This window comes from Dicentrarchus labrax, unplaced genomic scaffold (genome assembly GCF_905237075.1).
Source record: "Dicentrarchus labrax unplaced genomic scaffold, dlabrax2021, whole genome shotgun sequence".
In the NCBI taxonomy this organism is placed as follows: Eukaryota; Metazoa; Chordata; class Actinopteri; family Moronidae; genus Dicentrarchus; species Dicentrarchus labrax.
In genome coordinates, this window is record NW_026136774.1 from 51,202 (window position 1) to 69,132 (window position 17,931).

A 17,931-nucleotide genomic window follows, 5' to 3' on the forward strand; every position below is an offset into this window, starting at 1 on the left:
ATAAGGAAGATAAAACAAGAGGGAAGGATAAATTAAAAGAGAGAAAACAGATGAGAAAACAAACAAAAAGGCTTGCCTGTAGAGGTGGGTTTTTAAGGAGCTGCTTAAAACAGTCCACAGACTGAGTCCACGGATTCAGTGAATCTGAGTGATTGGAGAAGACTATTCCACAATGTTGGGGTTAAAACAGCAACGGCACGGTCACCTTTAGTTTTGCAGTTCGAGTGGGGAAAGGATAAAAGGCCGAGAGGAGTAGAATGAGGAACAAGGAGATCTGAAATGTAACTGGAGGCAAGGATAAAGGGACACTCCCTATTTGAATTTTCACTCATTTCAAGCCTTCATTTACTGGTGTATGTGAGCGTTGTGTGCGTGCATCTATAGATGCTGAATAAACCTTACAAAAAGACAAGATCATACTTTTATTTACCTAATAGCTACCACAGGTGTCATGGCCATCTCAATGGACAAGGTTGGACAGTCTTACTTTTGCTTGAACCCTGATTACACAACTCTGTTACATGTAATCCATTACTCCCCCAGTCTGCATAGCACACATACCACGTGTGAATAGTTACATGCAAGGAAACCGTAATATATAAAATACAAAATCCACATTAATCATCACCATCTAAACATAAAAACAAATAGAACTAGTAAACTAACTGTCAAACCCAACAGAAAATGTATTTAGTTTGATGCCGTTTTCTTTGGTCTCTGATTTGCTGCTTGAAGCTACATTTTGATTTCTGATCTGTGACTGGTTGGCTCTCTGTGCCTTCTCTCGTCAAACTGGCTAGGTAACAGATGACATGTTTGAGGGGAGGGAACTGCACAGACTTTATAATGTATAAGGATGAAATGACCAACTATTCACCAACAAGACATCAACAGCATCAAGACATCACAGATCAACTGCTTTTACAAGACAAAGATGGCCAGCAAACTTCTTCAGCCTCGTAAGTATATGTCATATATTGTGCTCAGTTTGACAAACCTGCAGAGCAACAACTTATTCTCTTCTTATTACTAATGTTTTCATATATCATTAACATCACAGATGTTTTAAAGTCCTCTCAATTTTCACATTTAAACATATTTATTTTACTGACCACCTACTCTGCAACTGATAACTTTATTTCTTTTGTCATTTGAAAGTCTTCACAGGCCTCATTTGTTGTATTCACTGTGTTGTTCCTTATATTAGAGAATATGAGAATATACAAACAAACAATATGTTTAGCACATGGCACCCAAATTTCCCGGCACTATTTTTAACTATTCCAACACCAACCAGCTGCTCTCAGATCCTCCTGCGGCTCGGAGCGTAACAGTTAAAAGCTGGCTGGCCACTGCCTGCACTTTGAAAGCACACTTGTATCATGTATGTGGTATTACATATACATCAGTGTAGGCCTATAAAGTGCTTTAAAAGCAGGTAAAATAATAAAAAAAATATGTTTTTATTAGTGATATACTTGATACATTGGTGACAAGTGATTACTGTTCACTAATGTGCTTGAATACACATACAAGCAACATATAGCAGGACAAAACATTAAACAATGACAGCATTGTAAGCAATATGGGTGGGCATAACAGTGTGTGCATGAGAGCCTGTGGGGGTATGGAGAAGAGAAAGTATATAGTTAAAAAAGTATATATATTATAATAATTATAATGGCTATAATTGTATCATGTATTAAATAAATAACCAAATAAGTAAAGTGGAACAAATATATATATATATATATATATATATATATATATTAGTGGTGGGACTTGATTTAAAAAAAATAATCTAATTAATTAGAGGCTTTGTAATTAATTAATCTCAATTAATCGCATATCAATATTTGACACAAGAAGCAAAATTTTTCAATTTAAATGGATTTTGGTATATGACTGAATCAATGAATAGACACAAATGAGCTTAAACAACAAAATTGTGTTCCTGCTTGAAACTAGGAGCGTTGTCTGTGCTAGCTGCAACATGTTTGGCATTGAGGTGGTAGCGGAGGCTGGAAGTGCTCCGGTGATAGGCAAATTCTTTCTTGCACAATTTGCACACAACTGTGCTTTTATCCAGGTTTCCACCCGGTAGTTTTTTAAATCTAAAATTTCCACGCACCGAACCCAGCAACAACTTCTCATCGGTTTCCATTTCTCGTGTTGTGTCCTGTGCATCAGTATTACGGGTTTGCCGGGAACTCGTGCAACGAGCAACGTTCTGCGCTGTTTGCAGTGCAAAAATAAATTGCGATTAAATGCGTTATTTTTTTTGTTGCGTTATTTTTTCTGTAATAATTATTTAATTAATTAATCGTAATTAACGTGACAAAGTCCCAGCCCTAATATATATATGTATATACATTATGGTAATATAGTAATTACATAATATGAATAAATCATTATATTATTATTATTTCATTATTATACATTATCATTAAACTACCCACAACATCCCCTGGCCAAGCCAGTCCAGCCCCACCACCAATCATTATAAATCGCCTATTTTCTCTCCATACATGAAGAGAAAATTAATAATAATAAGTTATAATAAGTTATAACAACAACAACCAACAATAATAGTGCTATTACCATTACTACTAATAATAAATATGTTTGTATGTATAATACAATAAAGTAACATTATTAATGAGAGAAACCAGAAAAAGAAGGAAAAAAGACAAAAACAATTAATGGTGATAATAACAATTACCATTTTAATAACAATAATACTTAGCTGTAGCAACAGCAATAAAGTTAATATTAAGGGAGTGACGATAATTATCCTACAACTAAAAATGATAGTAATAATTGGTAATATTAAAATGAGTTATATTAATTGTCCCCAAGAGGTAATTTGTTCCCACAGGTACATTGTTCCCACAGAGTGCATTAACACTGTGTGTGTGTGTGTGTGTGTGTGTGTGTGTGTGTGTGGTCATTGCCGATAAAACTTTTTATAATATCAATCAATATGTTTAAAATTTTCCAACAGATTCAGAGGAGTCGGAGGTGAGGATTGTGCTCTTGGGAAAGACTGGAGTTGGGAAGAGTGCGTCAGGAAACACCATCCTTGGGAGGGATGAGTTCAAGTCTAAACGGTCTTCTGAATCTGTGACAGGAAAGTCTGAGTGTAAGACCAGAGAGATTGATGGAAAGAAACTGGTTGTTGTTGATACTCCAGGTCTGTTTCATACACACAAAAATCAGAAAGATCTGCAGAAAGAGATGCAACAATGCATTTTATCATTAACCCCCGGTCCTCATGTGTTCATATTGGTGCTACAGACACATGACTTCTTTCCAGAAGATGAAGAAGTGTTAAAAAAATTTAAGCAACTCTTCCAAAATGCAGCAAAGCATACTATTGTCCTGTTCACCGATTGTGGTAGTGATGGTAAGGTTCAGGACTTCATTAAAGACAACAATGTTCTTAAAACGTTCATCAAGGAGTCCTGTAAGGCATATCATGCCTTCAACAATAAAAGCGAGGATAAGGAGTCCCAAGCTGCCGGCCTACTGGAGAAGATCGACAACATGGTCAAGGAAAATGGAGGCTGCTACAGCAATGAAATGTTTGAAGAAGCTTTGGCTGCCTTAACAGAAGTAATGAAAGAACCTGAGATAAAAAAGATCAAAAGTGATCGCATGGCAGTATTGGCATATTTGGAGACCAAAATCGTTGAGGGTCTAGATAACATAGAAAAAGAATATCCAGGTGTGAAACGTTTCCTTGATATTATCATAAACAAGGTGACTGAACTCATGCCACCTGAAGGTATCTGATCTGATTAGTCAGAGATCATCAAAGTCCTTAAAAACAGAACAGTGGTGAAAGGGTGTACATTTTATTTTTAACAGAAAGAATCTTAAACAATACACTGTTTTTTAAATGCAGAACACGTGCAAATACTTTATTCATCGTTTGTGGACAGTTGATACATGGAACATTATTCAAAATTATTGTTTGAGTGAATAATTGACAGTGTGACATTGTAACAAATTGAATTGATCTGTAAAGGCTTTGATAGCCCTGAAATTATATTGTTTATAGATAATTTTAGCTCTGTGTTATACAGTTATCCTGAAGAACTATTGACATCTTCATGTATTTGCTTTTATATGTGGTGTTGGTTGTATCACTGATTACATTTTTTATTGTCTGAATTAAAAATCCAGGGTCAATTTTAATTCTCTGTGCATCCCTGGTATTTTATGTTAAATCATACAAATACATTAAAGTTTGTCTAATCAATCAGTATGATTCCCATTATTGTGCAACGCATTTACACTTCATGACATCAAATTATATTTAAGTTCACTGAACTGTATTTAACAGGCAATAATTACCGTTATTTATTTTGAGCTGTAACGTCACAATTTAGTCATCAGCAGTGAAACTGAGCAACAACCAGACTGCATCAACACAAACACAAACTGAGTCACTGACTTCTAACTTGAGCTTTCTTCCTGTATTATCTTCTTCTGGCAAAGTCGAGACAAATAGACCAAGTGTCCAAAGGTTACAAGAACCATGTAGATGGGACCTTCTGAAAATGATTGATAGTGTCCCCTGAGCGGTCACCAAACACACGCCCCGACACTTGCTCTCTCCTTTCACTGCCTGAACCCACCATGTTGTCATCCCCAGAGTCAGAGTCCTGGTCGGAGCTGCTGGACATCAGCTGGCGTCCTTCCAGCTCCCAGTCCGGGTGCAGGCAGCCAATAGGGCCGCTGACTAGCTAATAGCAGCTAGTACAGTTAGTATATGCAGCAGTGCAGTGGTAAGAGACTTCCTGTTATAAGAGGAAAGGTCCATGTTGCAACAATCCTCTGAAACTTCAGTCGCAGCTCCTGAACGCAGGTAAGTCAACTATTAGGGGGCAGCCCTACTTAATTCACCCTTCACCCACCAGTGTAGTGTTTCTTAGTTTTTGTTTGTCCATATTTTATTTGTGAGGTCTACTAGTTAATTTAATATTTGGAAAATCCATACAGGGTAATAGCATTACATAACTTGAGTGTCACTTCCTTAAATGTGGATTTTAATTCCATTTTTTAAAAATCTGTTTTACTTGTGTAGTGCCAGCACTAGTTATCAAGAGGATTAAAGTGTTAGCAAAAATTAAAAAAGGGCAAGACACAAGTTGTTGTGTAGTGGAAGCTTCAAATGATGACCAACGAGGATGTAGCTCAAATTGAATATTTTACTGATCAATTGTCACAACCTCTGACACTATACAGGTGGTCCCAAATGCACAACTCAGCCACAGACCAAGTTGGAAAAAATATATATTTATTTTCTCAACAAAAGTCACTCTCTACGAGGATTTCAAAAATACAAACAAAAAGTCTAACGTCGATAGGTACAGGGAAAAAACATGGACTCTGAATTACAAGGCTTGACAATACTCACTGACGAGGAACAAGACGATCCATATGCTGTCTCCTGCATGCAAGAATGCCTACAGGAGGGGAAGAAGCCCTCTAGCTTAGCAACTCCAGGAAGACCTACTGTACCCTGTCCTGTCCAATCTCTCTGAATCCTACAACAGTGACTGGGAAAGGAGTGCAATGATGACATTCCCAGGCTGGGGTTGGTGACTGTCTGGACACATATCTTGCAAGTTGAAAGAAACAAGGGGAACGTGGATTTAACCAGATGAGAAAACAAAGAGCACTGGAGAGAGATGGCAGTCAGGAAAAACTGTGGTAGAGGGAGTATGTGGACAGATTTCTCTGCCTTCATTACTTCAGATCCAGAGGAATTTTGGCCAGAGGCACCAACAAAAGGACAACAGGCGCAACCATAGGAGACAGTGGGGGCAGGTCAAAGCATTGAATAGCACAAAGACATAGACACAGATACAAACACAAGGAGAAGATAAATGATGACAATGACAAACCAGTTGTTACTACACTACAGTTAACACTAGACGCTAAGACAACTTTAGCACAACTCTTAATGTACTAAGTGTTATTGTGAGATTCTTTGTAGACTCAGGAGAAAATGTTTCCATAGTCAAAGCGTTGCTTTCAATAGTTCTGACTGTTTGTGGACTTGTAGCAAGTCTGATTGGAAAAAATAGAGTGCAACTCTACATTAGACCATGTAAAAGAATATATCACCTCAACCTTGAAGCTGTTGAAGACATTGGTCCTGCCTCTCATAGATCGGTTCAGTAGGTTGACAATCTTTAAGCGTGTGCTCCCTTACCAAAAGGGATTGTCAAACTGACACAGTGTCTTTGTTTTGTTTTAGATAGAAAATGATCATAATGTTTATTTGAAAAGAAGCCACTCGTTTTGCAATCAGTTCACTATGGCCATATAATCCGGAGGTTTGAAAATGAGGTCAGTACCACATCCAGACAATTTTGGATAGTCCATAAACGCGTATAGAAAACAAATTAATGATATCTCTGAGATCTCCCGACCCCTGTATGACATCATACATGAGGAAGACTTTTGACTATAGTGACTTTTTGACTTGGATTCCTGAGGCAACAACAGCCTTTAATGACTTAAAAAAAAAAAAAGAGTTGAACCTACTTCCCTTTGGCTAGGATTCTTAGACTCTATTGCGTCCTCTAATTTCTATGTCCTGCATGTTTGTACTGTCCTAATCTTTCAGTATCACATTAGGAAACTATTCGACTAACAATGTCTAATTTCACCCTGAAGTGTTAATCCTAATCTTTCAAATTTGCTCCTTACAGCTAAAGATGAACAACATTAGTGGGTTGCATTGTTTAAAAAGTCTAATTCAAAGCCTTTTAGAACTTCTTCAAATAAATGTAAACCCAACTTCCAGCTAGTGGAGGTATAGTGAAAAACCTTGTCAGACCAGGAAGGAAAACCGAACAGAATTCATAGTTGAACAAAGTTTTGCATAAACTACCTCCCCTTTATAAATATAATCATACAATAAAAAGGTTAAAACATTTAAGCCTAACTATTAGATTGATTTTCAGAGATATTTTGAATAATGTTAAGATAGATATTGAGTGTAGTCGAAGTAGATTTCAATGAATATGGATTAAGGAAAATGCAACAATATGAAAGATTGGAGTATTAAAGTCCTTAAAGAGTCTGATAGAAGTATATACAAATTAAATTGATAAAGTAGCAGATGAGTCGAATCTTTAGCACAGCTAATGATTTAGAAAAAATCTTATTGAGATAGGTGGAACATTTTATAACCCAAATAGCATGCCAATACATAATATAAAGATACATTATAGAATACAGGAATGATTTAACAACAGCCCTATTCAAGACTACCAATTGCCTTCATAGTGTTTCACAGACAAGGTCAATATGGTATTTACACGTTACCTGTGGTCTATGACTCAGAAAGTTTAAGATGAGGAACCTGAGTTATTTGAGTGTTGCCTGTAACTGTTTGAATGTTTCTGTTTTCCCTTCTGTATACTTCATCATTAAATTAGATTATTTTTATATGGTTGAATCTATTATAATATAATTAATATGCAAGAAATTGAATGTGAAGCAACAACACATGTATCCTAGCAAATAACAGAGACAGTTTTGCAGAGTTTAGATGAGTCATTTAAATAACAACCAATTGTAGTGGATTTAACCATGCCGTAAAGGCTTTCTTCCAGGAGATAATGGTGCGTTCTATTTGTCCACCGAACTCTATGTGCGAGTCGGTTTCCTGAGTTGCGAACAGAACGCCCCCGAGGTCGTATATAACGATTCGTCAAGTCGTCTGAACTCAGAGGACCCCGAGTTTAGTTACCAAGATGGCTTCTCCGAGCATCACACATAAGTAAACATTGTGGTTTTCTACTATTTTAAGTACTTTTGTCTTTGTTGTAACCAAATGAAGAAGTCATACACACAGCACTGTATACTGTTACCCAAAGGCATGTCGCTACAGTCTTATTATGTGTTAAATACGCCTAATTAGTTATTTTGCAGCTTGTGCAGCTGAAATTGGCTAGAGACGCTCCATGTTGCTATGACAATAGTGCCGAGAAAGCAGAGCAGTAGCCTAACGTTAACGTTAATTAAAACAGAATATTCAGATATCAAACTGTGAAATATGATTGTGTAATATGTAATGAACATGTGAAATTCGTGGTGGGTGCACCGTAAACCAGATAATCACTATAAACGTTACATAACGTCCAAACTGCCTATTGCAACCAATCACATTGTGAAATCTTGGGTAATTTCTCTGTGATCAATGTGTCTATATTTGATTACCGTTTAAACACAGAAAGATACTATTTTCCAAGCATATTAAAGTCACTAACTGGGTGAATCCTAAATGTTACAAAATGTGTTGACCAGGCTACCTGGTTAGAGCAAAGCACTTCCCCAACCCTGGACACAAAGGAAACCTCATAACACATTCCAAAGGCAATCGTTTTTCTCAGGGTTGTTATATGTGTGATAATTAGTTGAGACCTGAAAACATAGGTCAAGGATTGGCAAACCAGTTGTGGTCAGTACTATTACATGTTCATGTGTGGAAAATGTTTATATTTTGTGCATAAATGTCTGACGGTTTTTTACATCCATAGTACTTTAATTAATAGTTGAGATCTCCAGCTAACTCATGGCTATAATGTAATTACGTGTGTGTGTTTTAGTGTATTTAGATGAGAACACCAACCTGTTCCTGAACCCACAGACGACCCTGCCGTTCCCCACTCCTTTGTACCAGCATGAAGCTGACCCCACAGCATACTATGCTGATGGTGAACTATCGATAAAGGTCAACCTTGTCGAAGCTGGTAAGATAATGGAAATAATCATAGTAGTATAATCATAAGAATAACATTATTAAGGATGTTAATAATGCAACTGCCCTGAGGCACCCTCTGCTAAGATTCCCACACCTCTGCCCATGCCGAAGCATGACTTCTTTACAAAGGAGCACACGCTCTTCATGGTTGACCTGATGAGACTACATTTGGAGAGGGAGGGAGAGGGTCTCCCAAAGTCAATGAAGGACCTCAACAGCCGACTCAGGCTTGGCCGGAAAAATAAGAAAGAGTTGTGGGCAGATATGGCTAAAAAGCTTACTGTAGGAGCCGCATTTAAGTTTATTTGAATTCCATTATGTACATTGTCTTTTGTCAGTGTGCGCCCTCTACAGGTGGTGATGGTGCCACCCTTTAAGGCAGTCGCCCATCATGCATGGGGGAGGAAAGCAGACCAGCAAACACCATCATTGACCGCAGCGGGTGAAGCTGCCTGGGCACTCTCGGCCTGTTGCTGTTTGGAGCTACAATCGAGTTTAGCTGTAGCCTGGTCCTGCCAGTTATAGAATATTTTAAGACCTCTGCAAACAATGCGTTTTAATTTCTGTGTTTGTTTAAGTTACAATAAATTACCGGCATCATTCTTCAATCAACTCTCACTGGATTTATTCGATCACAAACTGCGAGTCTGACACTGCACCGCTGCTTTCTCCATGTGGTAAAACGAAGGAAACTGGAAATAAGGGATTATAAGAAAAATCCAAAACGAAGTTCTGCCGCTACAACACTTACAGAACAATATAAAGAAACATTCTGCCCTGACAAGGTGGCCAGGAAGTAGTGCACCTTAGTGGAGGGGTACAAAAAAGTTAAAGACAACAACACCAGCACAGGGAAGGGCACCATGCGTTTCCAATTCTTCAAAGAAATGGATTATCTGCTTGGGGCCCAACATGATGTGGTGTACCCTGTTGTGGGAACCATAGAGGGGCTGGATGTCCGAAGACAGGAAGCAGTGGTTCGCAGTGAAACAGTGACTGCCTCCACATCCGCAGCCACCACCTCCCACACCACTGCCACAACCAGCACAGCAGCCAACTCCACACCACCCGAGACACCTACCACCCCAAGGATGCCATGCAAGCGGCCAAGGGATGATGACCTCCTGACTTACCTCCGGGAAACAGAGGTGGCCAGCCAGCGGCGCCACCAGGAGACCATGGCCCAGATGAGGTCTTCCCAGCAGGACTATGAAAGCCTCATGACACGACTGATGGAAAAATTTTTAGTGTCATTTGGACAATCATCATCCCTCTATTTCCTTATAGTTTAAGTTGTGTATATATATATTTCTTTTTTTTATTCAATGCCTTTATAGTTTGTGAAGTTGTGTATATATTTTTTTTTCTTATGCAATGCCTTTATAGTTTGTGAAGTTGTATATATTTTTTTTTATGCAATGCCTTTATAGTTTGTGAAGTTGTGTGTGTATATATATATTTTTTTATTCAATGCCTTTATAGTTTTTTTTTATTGCTAATAAATATTTACTTGCATGTTACCCAAGCCTTCATTTATTCAAAACAAAAACTCAAAACCATACTGTGGGCTACAAAAAGGGGAAGCATTCAATTAAGGGAAACCATTTTTATTAGTACACACAGAATATAAAAAGTAAACATCAGTTACAATAGAAAGAGCAAATGCATAGTCAAAGTAAATACATTTAGAAGCTTTTGTTGAAGAAAAATCATTCAAGTCCAATTCAGGTTTGCTGTTGTGGTGTGTTTAGTAAAGCATGCCGGCATCCTGGTGAACTTATTACATACACAGCACAGGTCTGTAAGTGGACCCAGAGCAAAAGAAACAAGGTACTTTTATACATGGCCAATACAATAGACAGTATGTAAATAGTATTCGTTGATCATGCAGTCACCAGACGTTACATGATTACATCGGAGTCAGAGGGCAGTAAGACAAAAGGTTGTGATCAGACCAAATGTGATTAACAATGGAAGAAGGGGTGGGTGTGGGGTTTGCTCAAGGGGACAGGAGGAAGTATGAATACACGACCAGTAGGGGGGGGTTTTGAGCTGATGGTCTTCCACCGTTAGAGCCCCATTATCACATTTCGGAGTTCTGATGAATGGGAAGGCCTGGCCAATGTACGCACTCCAAGCAGACAGTGCTCCCCCATCTTCTCCTGCCATTGTGTGTAGAAGGTGGAGCTCCTCAGCATTCTGGGGTCATGCACCCCGCCTGGTGGTCCAGCAAACATGTCGATGAAGCGGGCCCTCTCATCCACAATCCCCTGAAGGAGTACAGAGTAGTATGCTTTGCAGTTCATGTAATCCTCTCCTCTTATGAGTGGCCTCTCGACCCTGAAGTGGCAGCCGTCAATCGCCCCAATAATCGCATAAAAACACAATAAGTAAAGAGAACAACCTAGACATATCAAAAAAAGCAATAAAAAATGCAATATAAAAAATAAGAAAATAAAAGATGCAGATGATTTCATCAGTGGAGGAGGAGGAGGGGGTGGGGGGGGATGAGGGGGAGCAGATGATTTCATCAGTGGAGGAGGAGGAGGGGGTGGGGGGAAGGAGGGGGGCAGATGGACAGGAGAATGCTGGGGCGAGGGTCGAGCCATTTGGGACAGTGTGAGTACAATACTCAGAGCAAGACATCCACAGTGATATCAGAGTTGAGCTGACCTTACAGGACAAAGATGATAAGTGAAGAATCTTACCTTCTTGGTAAGTATATTTCTTTAACAGTACTTATACTCAGGTTAGTGTTTGGGTTTGATATATGGTACAATAATCCTTTTTTATAATATAAAGTTCAGATCCATGATGTGGGATCTCTTCAGCTGTCTTCAACACTATACTTCTGTTCATTTGACTTAGTCAGTTTACTACTACTACTACTTCTGTTAATTTGACTAAAAGTCAGTTTACCAATGCTTATACACTGATAACAAAACATTTATTCAACGTTTTTGTTGTGAAAACTTCCATAATTATACAAGATATCTGTCAGTTAACAAATTAACAAATCCATTAAAATTACAAAACAAATACTTTTTTTTTAACTGTTCATTGTCACTAATTTAACATAATTTCAGAAATGTATTAACCAGTCCCTCCAGAAATTTTTTTTGCGATTGTTGCGGGCAATAATCCTTGATTATGTGGCACGTTGAAATTGCGGGGATTATGAAATCATGCAAGCCCCGCATATTTTGCGTGGAAATTGGCAATTTATGCGGAGAAAGTGGCGTATTTGAAAGAATGGGGAGTTCTTTTGTGATTGTTGCGGGCAAAAATCCTTGATTATGCGGCACGTTTCGTTAAAAAATGTGATGGAATATGCGGGATATTGATGCTTATTTTTGTTGGCAAATGAGACTGATTTGCGGGCTTCACCATGGCTTCATCGTGGGGTTTGCAGCTTTTCGATGATGTTCACGTCGCGTAATTACGGCACTTCATAACGTTCCCATGGCAACAGGGGAAAATGGCTGCTCTTGTGTGAAGTAAACGCAACATTTTTCATAATGCAGGGATTATAAAATCACGCAAGCCCCGCATATTTTACGCGGAAATCTGCAATTTATGTGGTAAAAGTGCAATGCAAGTATATTTAAATAGTACATTACACAGGCAATTCAAAGTGCTTTCCACAATGCACAAGATAATTTTAAAGGAAATTAAAGAGCTAAGAACTGAAATATAAATAAAATAAAATAACAATAAAAAATGAAAGATTTATAGACAAGCAGCAGCAACTTTATCCTGTGACACACTGGAAACCAGTGCAGAGACCTGAGAACTGGTGTGATGTGTTCACTGTTCTTGGTTTTTGTTAGGACTCTAGGCGCAGCTGAATGAATTGTCTGAAGATTTTTTTGTCCTAAAAAGACCTTTAGAGTAATCTAACCTGCTGGAAGTGGAAGCATGGAGTAGTGTAGGTCCTGCCAAGATATGAATCCCATGATATTTGCTATGTTTTTAAGATGGTAGAATAAAGATTTTGAAATTTAACGGGGGAGGGTCGAGCCATTTGGGACAGTGAGAGTGTGTGGGGGACTGGGGGTGTCGTAGGGGTAGCAGGAGGTGAGCTAAACCTGTTGAAAAAGTGGTTATACTGATTAGCTCTATCCAGGCTCCCAGATGTCTGCCTGTCTTTCCCCTTCTTCCCTGTGATGTGCATCCCTCACACTGTTCTGTTGGAGTTGGCCTCCAGCTTTCTCCTGTAGTTGTCCTTGCACGTCCTCAGCATCTCTCGGATTTCGTGCTGCACTCTCCTCTGCTCCTCTCAGTCTCCCGACCTGAAAGCCTTCTTATTTTTGTTCAGGAGTGCTTTCAGGTCACTGGTAATCCAGGGCTTGTTATTGGAGAAGCAGTGAACAGTCCAGGCTGGCATGGTGGTGTCCTCACAGAATCTGATATAATCCGTAATGCAGTCATCTTATCGATGTCCTCCCCATGTGGCTCACCGAGTACATCCTAGTCTGTCGACTCGAAGCAGTCCTGAAGTGCCTCAGCGGTCTCCTGTGTCCACCTCCTCACTGTCCTGGTGTGCACAGGCTGCCTTCTCACAAGAGGGACATACTTGGGAGTCATCATGACCAGGTTGTGGTCTGACCTGCCGAGGGGGAAGGGCTGTGGTGTCATATGCGTCCATGGCATTAGCATAGGTAACATGTAATTTCCTGTTACTGTTTCCTGCTACTCACACGTAGCAGAAATTTTAATCATGATCGTGTTTACATTAAATTCTCGAGGAGGAGTTTGTTAAAGTACATCGTATACAAACCACCAACAATGACCACAAAATTAAAAATGGCTGACTTCTTATTGGGTTTGGCTTGTCCAAAACTCGGTTCAAATTTGATTAGTTTGTGGCCATTATTTGGTAATCTGATTGATGTAGGGTATTTGTTTGCAAGTGCATTGGTGTTGGCTGAGGCGTACGGTCAATTTGGCACATTCTTTGTTTGGGGAGAGTTAGGAGCTAGCAGAAGTGATTGTTTGGTCCCCTAGTGTGGTATGTTTTGGCTTCTTTGGAGTTTCCCTGTTCAAGTATTAGCAACATGGTCCATTTCGGCTTGTTTTATTTTTTTAGTTGTTTTCTGTATGGTGTGCGGTCAGAGCAGTTGTCTCGGGGACACATCCATAGCTTTCAGGTGAATAACCAGCTTGCTGCCTGCCTGACCGGGCTATTGGTTTAAGTGTTTACATAGCCCACCGCTAATCTTCATAAAGACTAGGGTTTAGTGAAGTAGCTTAGTCTGTGGATAGGCAGTTTAGGTAGAGGGGGACTTCCACATTAGTTTTGGGGACACCATTAGTGTCTTGTTTGTGCATTAGTTGACTTATGCAATGCTTTCTGTTGGTTCTTGTGTTTTCTTCTGCTGGGGTCCATTGTCTGTGTTTAAGGATGAGTTAAAGCAATCAGATCCGCCCATCAATATTATTGACTATGTCAATGGGTTTAGGCATCGTCTATATGCTGCAGGGGAGTTGTCAAAACAAATGCTAGGGAGTGGACAGGGCAGTAAGTTTCTTTTCTAAGAAATTCAATCGGTATCAGTTAAACTACTCGGTGATTGAGATGAAGGCCCTTGCGTTAATCTGGGCCCTTCAGCATTTTACAGTCTATGTGTAGTCTGGGGTGACACCAGGGCCAGATTAACACTTCACTGTACCCTGGGCAACAATATTCAAGGGCCCCATCATCACGACCCCAGGATCGCCATAATCTGGCAAAATACAGAATAAATGACAGTAATATACAGTAAATATAATCAATACTTCAATAACTAACTGTCATCAAGTGCATTTTGATGTACAGATGTGCAAATGCTCATAGAACTACAAACACACCGCTATGTTCTCTTGTCAAGACCACTCACTCACATATGTTATGAAAACTAAACACATCAGCATCAGTTTAATCTGGCAAAACTGACCCACTACAGAGAGAGGGAAGGAAGTGTCCTCCATTTTCACAAACAAATAAATAAGCAACCACTTTCAAAGCATCCAATATTTATATATATATATCTTACAACACCTACTCCCAACACAAATGTATTGAACTGATAGAGCCATCACAGAGGAAGTCCACAGACAAGACACAAACAAAAATCCATAATCTCCTAGAATCAAGAAGCATTTTGGTCCTCAGCTCATTTTAAGCAGAAATCAGAATTCAACAGGACAATCCAGTTACAGTGCAATATAAACAGTTTGAATCTGCCTGTTTTCTCTCAACAACAATAAACAATGGACAGCATTTTCATGGAGCCTGTACCGTACAGGGGCTGCTCGCAGACTCGACGAGCGGTTCAGATGGCGGTGAGACTCAAGACCCATCACCAAACTATCTTTTTAACAAACTGTCTGTACACTTACAAAGTTCTCAATGCTTCGGTTTACAAGTAGGGGCCCTCATTATGCTACCGTGTAAGTGTGGTGTTATTTTGAGTCTTGTTAGTGGTATAGAAATAACTTTCTTTTCACGTTACTCTGTGCCCCGTTGACCAGCGTTATAAGGTAATTAGCGGTTTGTGCTAAAACCGGTCACGGTCGATTAGCATGAAAACATATCCCAGAGACCGGACCAACTCGGTACACATGTGTTATTAACCCCAGGTTCATTTTGTGCCGAAACTGTCCTTTAAGTTTGCTCCCTATAGGTTGAGTGGTTGCTGGGGGAATGGTTTTGGGACTGGAAGTTTATAGGACGTAAGCTTTGTTATTTACTTGAGTAAATTTTGGTGTTTTTGTTGTGTTGACAGAGATCCTGTGGGACCCCCATCTTATGGGGGGGGGGTACTTTAAGTGGGCGTTGCAGAGGGTCGTCAGCAAATTGGACACACCTGAGGCCTGTGTGCCATGCGCCTTTAAAACACCACTAATCTTACTGATTTCACATACTACTGTTAGTTTAGTTTAAGTATTCTTTCCTTAATAAATAATTTCATTGGCTTTGTGTGCATCTCCCTCCATTTTGTCATGGCTGTATGGCCCGGTTTGTGAACAGGGAACTGCAGGTTTTTTACTTCCACGTTTACTTCATTTGAAGCCAGAGGTTGCTTCTTGTTCAGAATGACAAGAGAGCCAAAGAGAGCACATAACAGAGTCTCAGTTGGCTTCCAAACATCCGACTGCCACCTACTGACCCTTTTGGGTTTTGCACTAAAATAACAAAACTGAATAAACATCCTTCAAAACTTCAAAAATATCAACAACAAAAGCTGGAATACAAGTCCTACAAAATAAAATCAAAACAACAAAATATCTTGCTTGTCCATGCACTCAAGAAAAACAACACAAATTGTGACATCAATAAATACATTCTGTTCTGAATATTAACATGAATCAAATAAATGATCTGAGGGGAAATTGACGAGCTACTCAGCAATATATAAAATAATTAAAATTAGCTTCACCTTTATCAGCTGCAACATTAATGTGATGAACATGCATCAATAACTTTAAACCAAAAGTGTAAGACAGTGGGAACTGTTGGGTCTCAAAATTATTTTACAAAGGAGTACAGTCCAGCCCTGCTCTATTTGAGGGGTCCTTTTTTTAAATTTTATGTTTATTTTGATGCCTTTGCTTTGTACTTTTACTTAAGTAAATTTGCTACTTCGACTGCATTAAGAGATGTGAGTATCCACTGATGTCTTTATTATTTTTTCAAACAGAGCCTTCAGAGCTGAGGATTGTGCTCGTTGGCAGGGGAAAAAATCGGATTACTTCAGTGAGGAAGATTCTCCTCGGGAGCTCAGAGGAAAATGAGAAATGTTCCTCTGGGACAAAAAAGTGTCAGAGGAAAGAAGTAAAGATCCGACAACAAAATGTTGTCATTGTTGAAACTGATCTGTGCAATTTGGAAAGAGTGAGTCTGGAGGAGGAGAAAGAGGAGGTGTTGTCCCATGCTGCTCCTGGTCCTCATGTCTTCCTCTTTGTGCTTTCCTGTAAAGACAGATTTACAACCCCGGAACAGAAAGCAGTGGAAATGTTTAAGGAGACTTTCAGCAAAAACGTTACACTTTACACGATGGTTCTGTTCACCGGTGGAGAGGAACTGGAGGGAACCATAGAAGAGTTTGTTGGAGAAAGTGATCTCAAAAGCTTTGTTGATGACTGTAAAGGAAACTGCCATGTCATTAAGAACAATGATGAGAGTCCATCTCAACGCACTGAGCTTCTGCAGCACATCAACAATATGGTTCAGAAAAATGGAGAAAAGTTCTACACCAAGGAAAAGGAAGAGGCTGAGAAAGAGGGAAAAGGTTGGGGAGTTAGGAGGAAAGTCGCATTCTGTGTTAGTGTCTCTGCTCTAGGTGGAGCCACTCTTGGAGGAACAGTATTTCCTATGTTGAAGGTCCCATTTGCAGCTGCAATAGGTGTTCCAGTTGGAGCAGTAGCTGGAGGTCTGCTAGGAGGTGCAGGGATAGTTGCAGTAGCACACATTAAGGTTAAGTTGCATCAGCATCATCATCGATCCCAATACCAATCTCTGTGATCAGATATTAGCATGCTAACTTTAGCTACACAGTTATAAACAGTTACAAGTGGCAGGTAGAAGGTGTAAATATTTAATAACTAAACCTGCTGTAATGCAGTGATGATAAAAATAAACTTTGTAGGTTAGAAACTGACGTTAGCACAAGTTTTTTTAATACAAAAAGCACAGGCTTATCACAGGCTACAGTTCAGTAACATTTTTTTTTTACTGTAAATAACATATATTCAATTCTTTATTTACCCTAAAAACAGAAAAAGGAATTTGTAGTGTTTTTATGCCCCTGAGTAGTGTTTGCAAGTCTTCCTGTCACACAGTAGGTATAACCTCAACCAATCAGAGGGTAGAGCAGTAGCCTCTATGTAGCCTGAGTAGTAAATCCAGGGGCCAAAGCTGTGAACATATAGCTGGCTGCTGCTTGTAATCAGAATGAGCACAGTAATGACTGACAGTGACCTAGATGAGAATCAACAGTAGTCGTGTGATGGACAACTACTGAAAAATGAGCTGGAACTTACTGTTGCAGATTAGTCTTGTCTATCACTACAATGACCAAACATTTTTTAATGAACAATGACCCTGAATGTATCGCATAACGTTCATCAACAACATATTTCTTTTTCCCTTCAATAGAAGA

The 17,931-nt window shown here is 39.3% G+C and overlaps 2 protein-coding genes across 2 annotated transcripts in view; both read left to right on the forward strand.

The window, feature by feature from the left end:
* LOC127359795 (uncharacterized) overlaps positions 1 to 17,925 on the forward strand; it is a 39,437-nt gene extending 21,512 nt beyond the window's left edge. Inside the window, exon 3 of the mRNA XM_051393937.1 lies at positions 17,113 to 17,925. Within this exon, the coding sequence (XP_051249897.1) occupies positions 17,113 to 17,294 (182 nt within the window). The 3' untranslated portion in view covers positions 17,295 to 17,925. The remainder of the gene's footprint in view (positions 1 to 17,112) is intronic.
* LOC127359796 (GTPase IMAP family member 9-like) lies at positions 873 to 4,264 on the forward strand. Its single transcript, XM_051393938.1, has 2 exons — positions 873 to 959; positions 3,005 to 4,264. The coding sequence occupies exons 1-2, from the start codon at positions 935 to 937 to the stop codon at positions 3,793 to 3,795; spliced, it is 816 nt and encodes a 271-aa protein (XP_051249898.1). The 5' UTR covers positions 873 to 934; the 3' UTR covers positions 3,796 to 4,264.
* Positions 17,926 to 17,931: the final 6 nt, after the last annotated feature.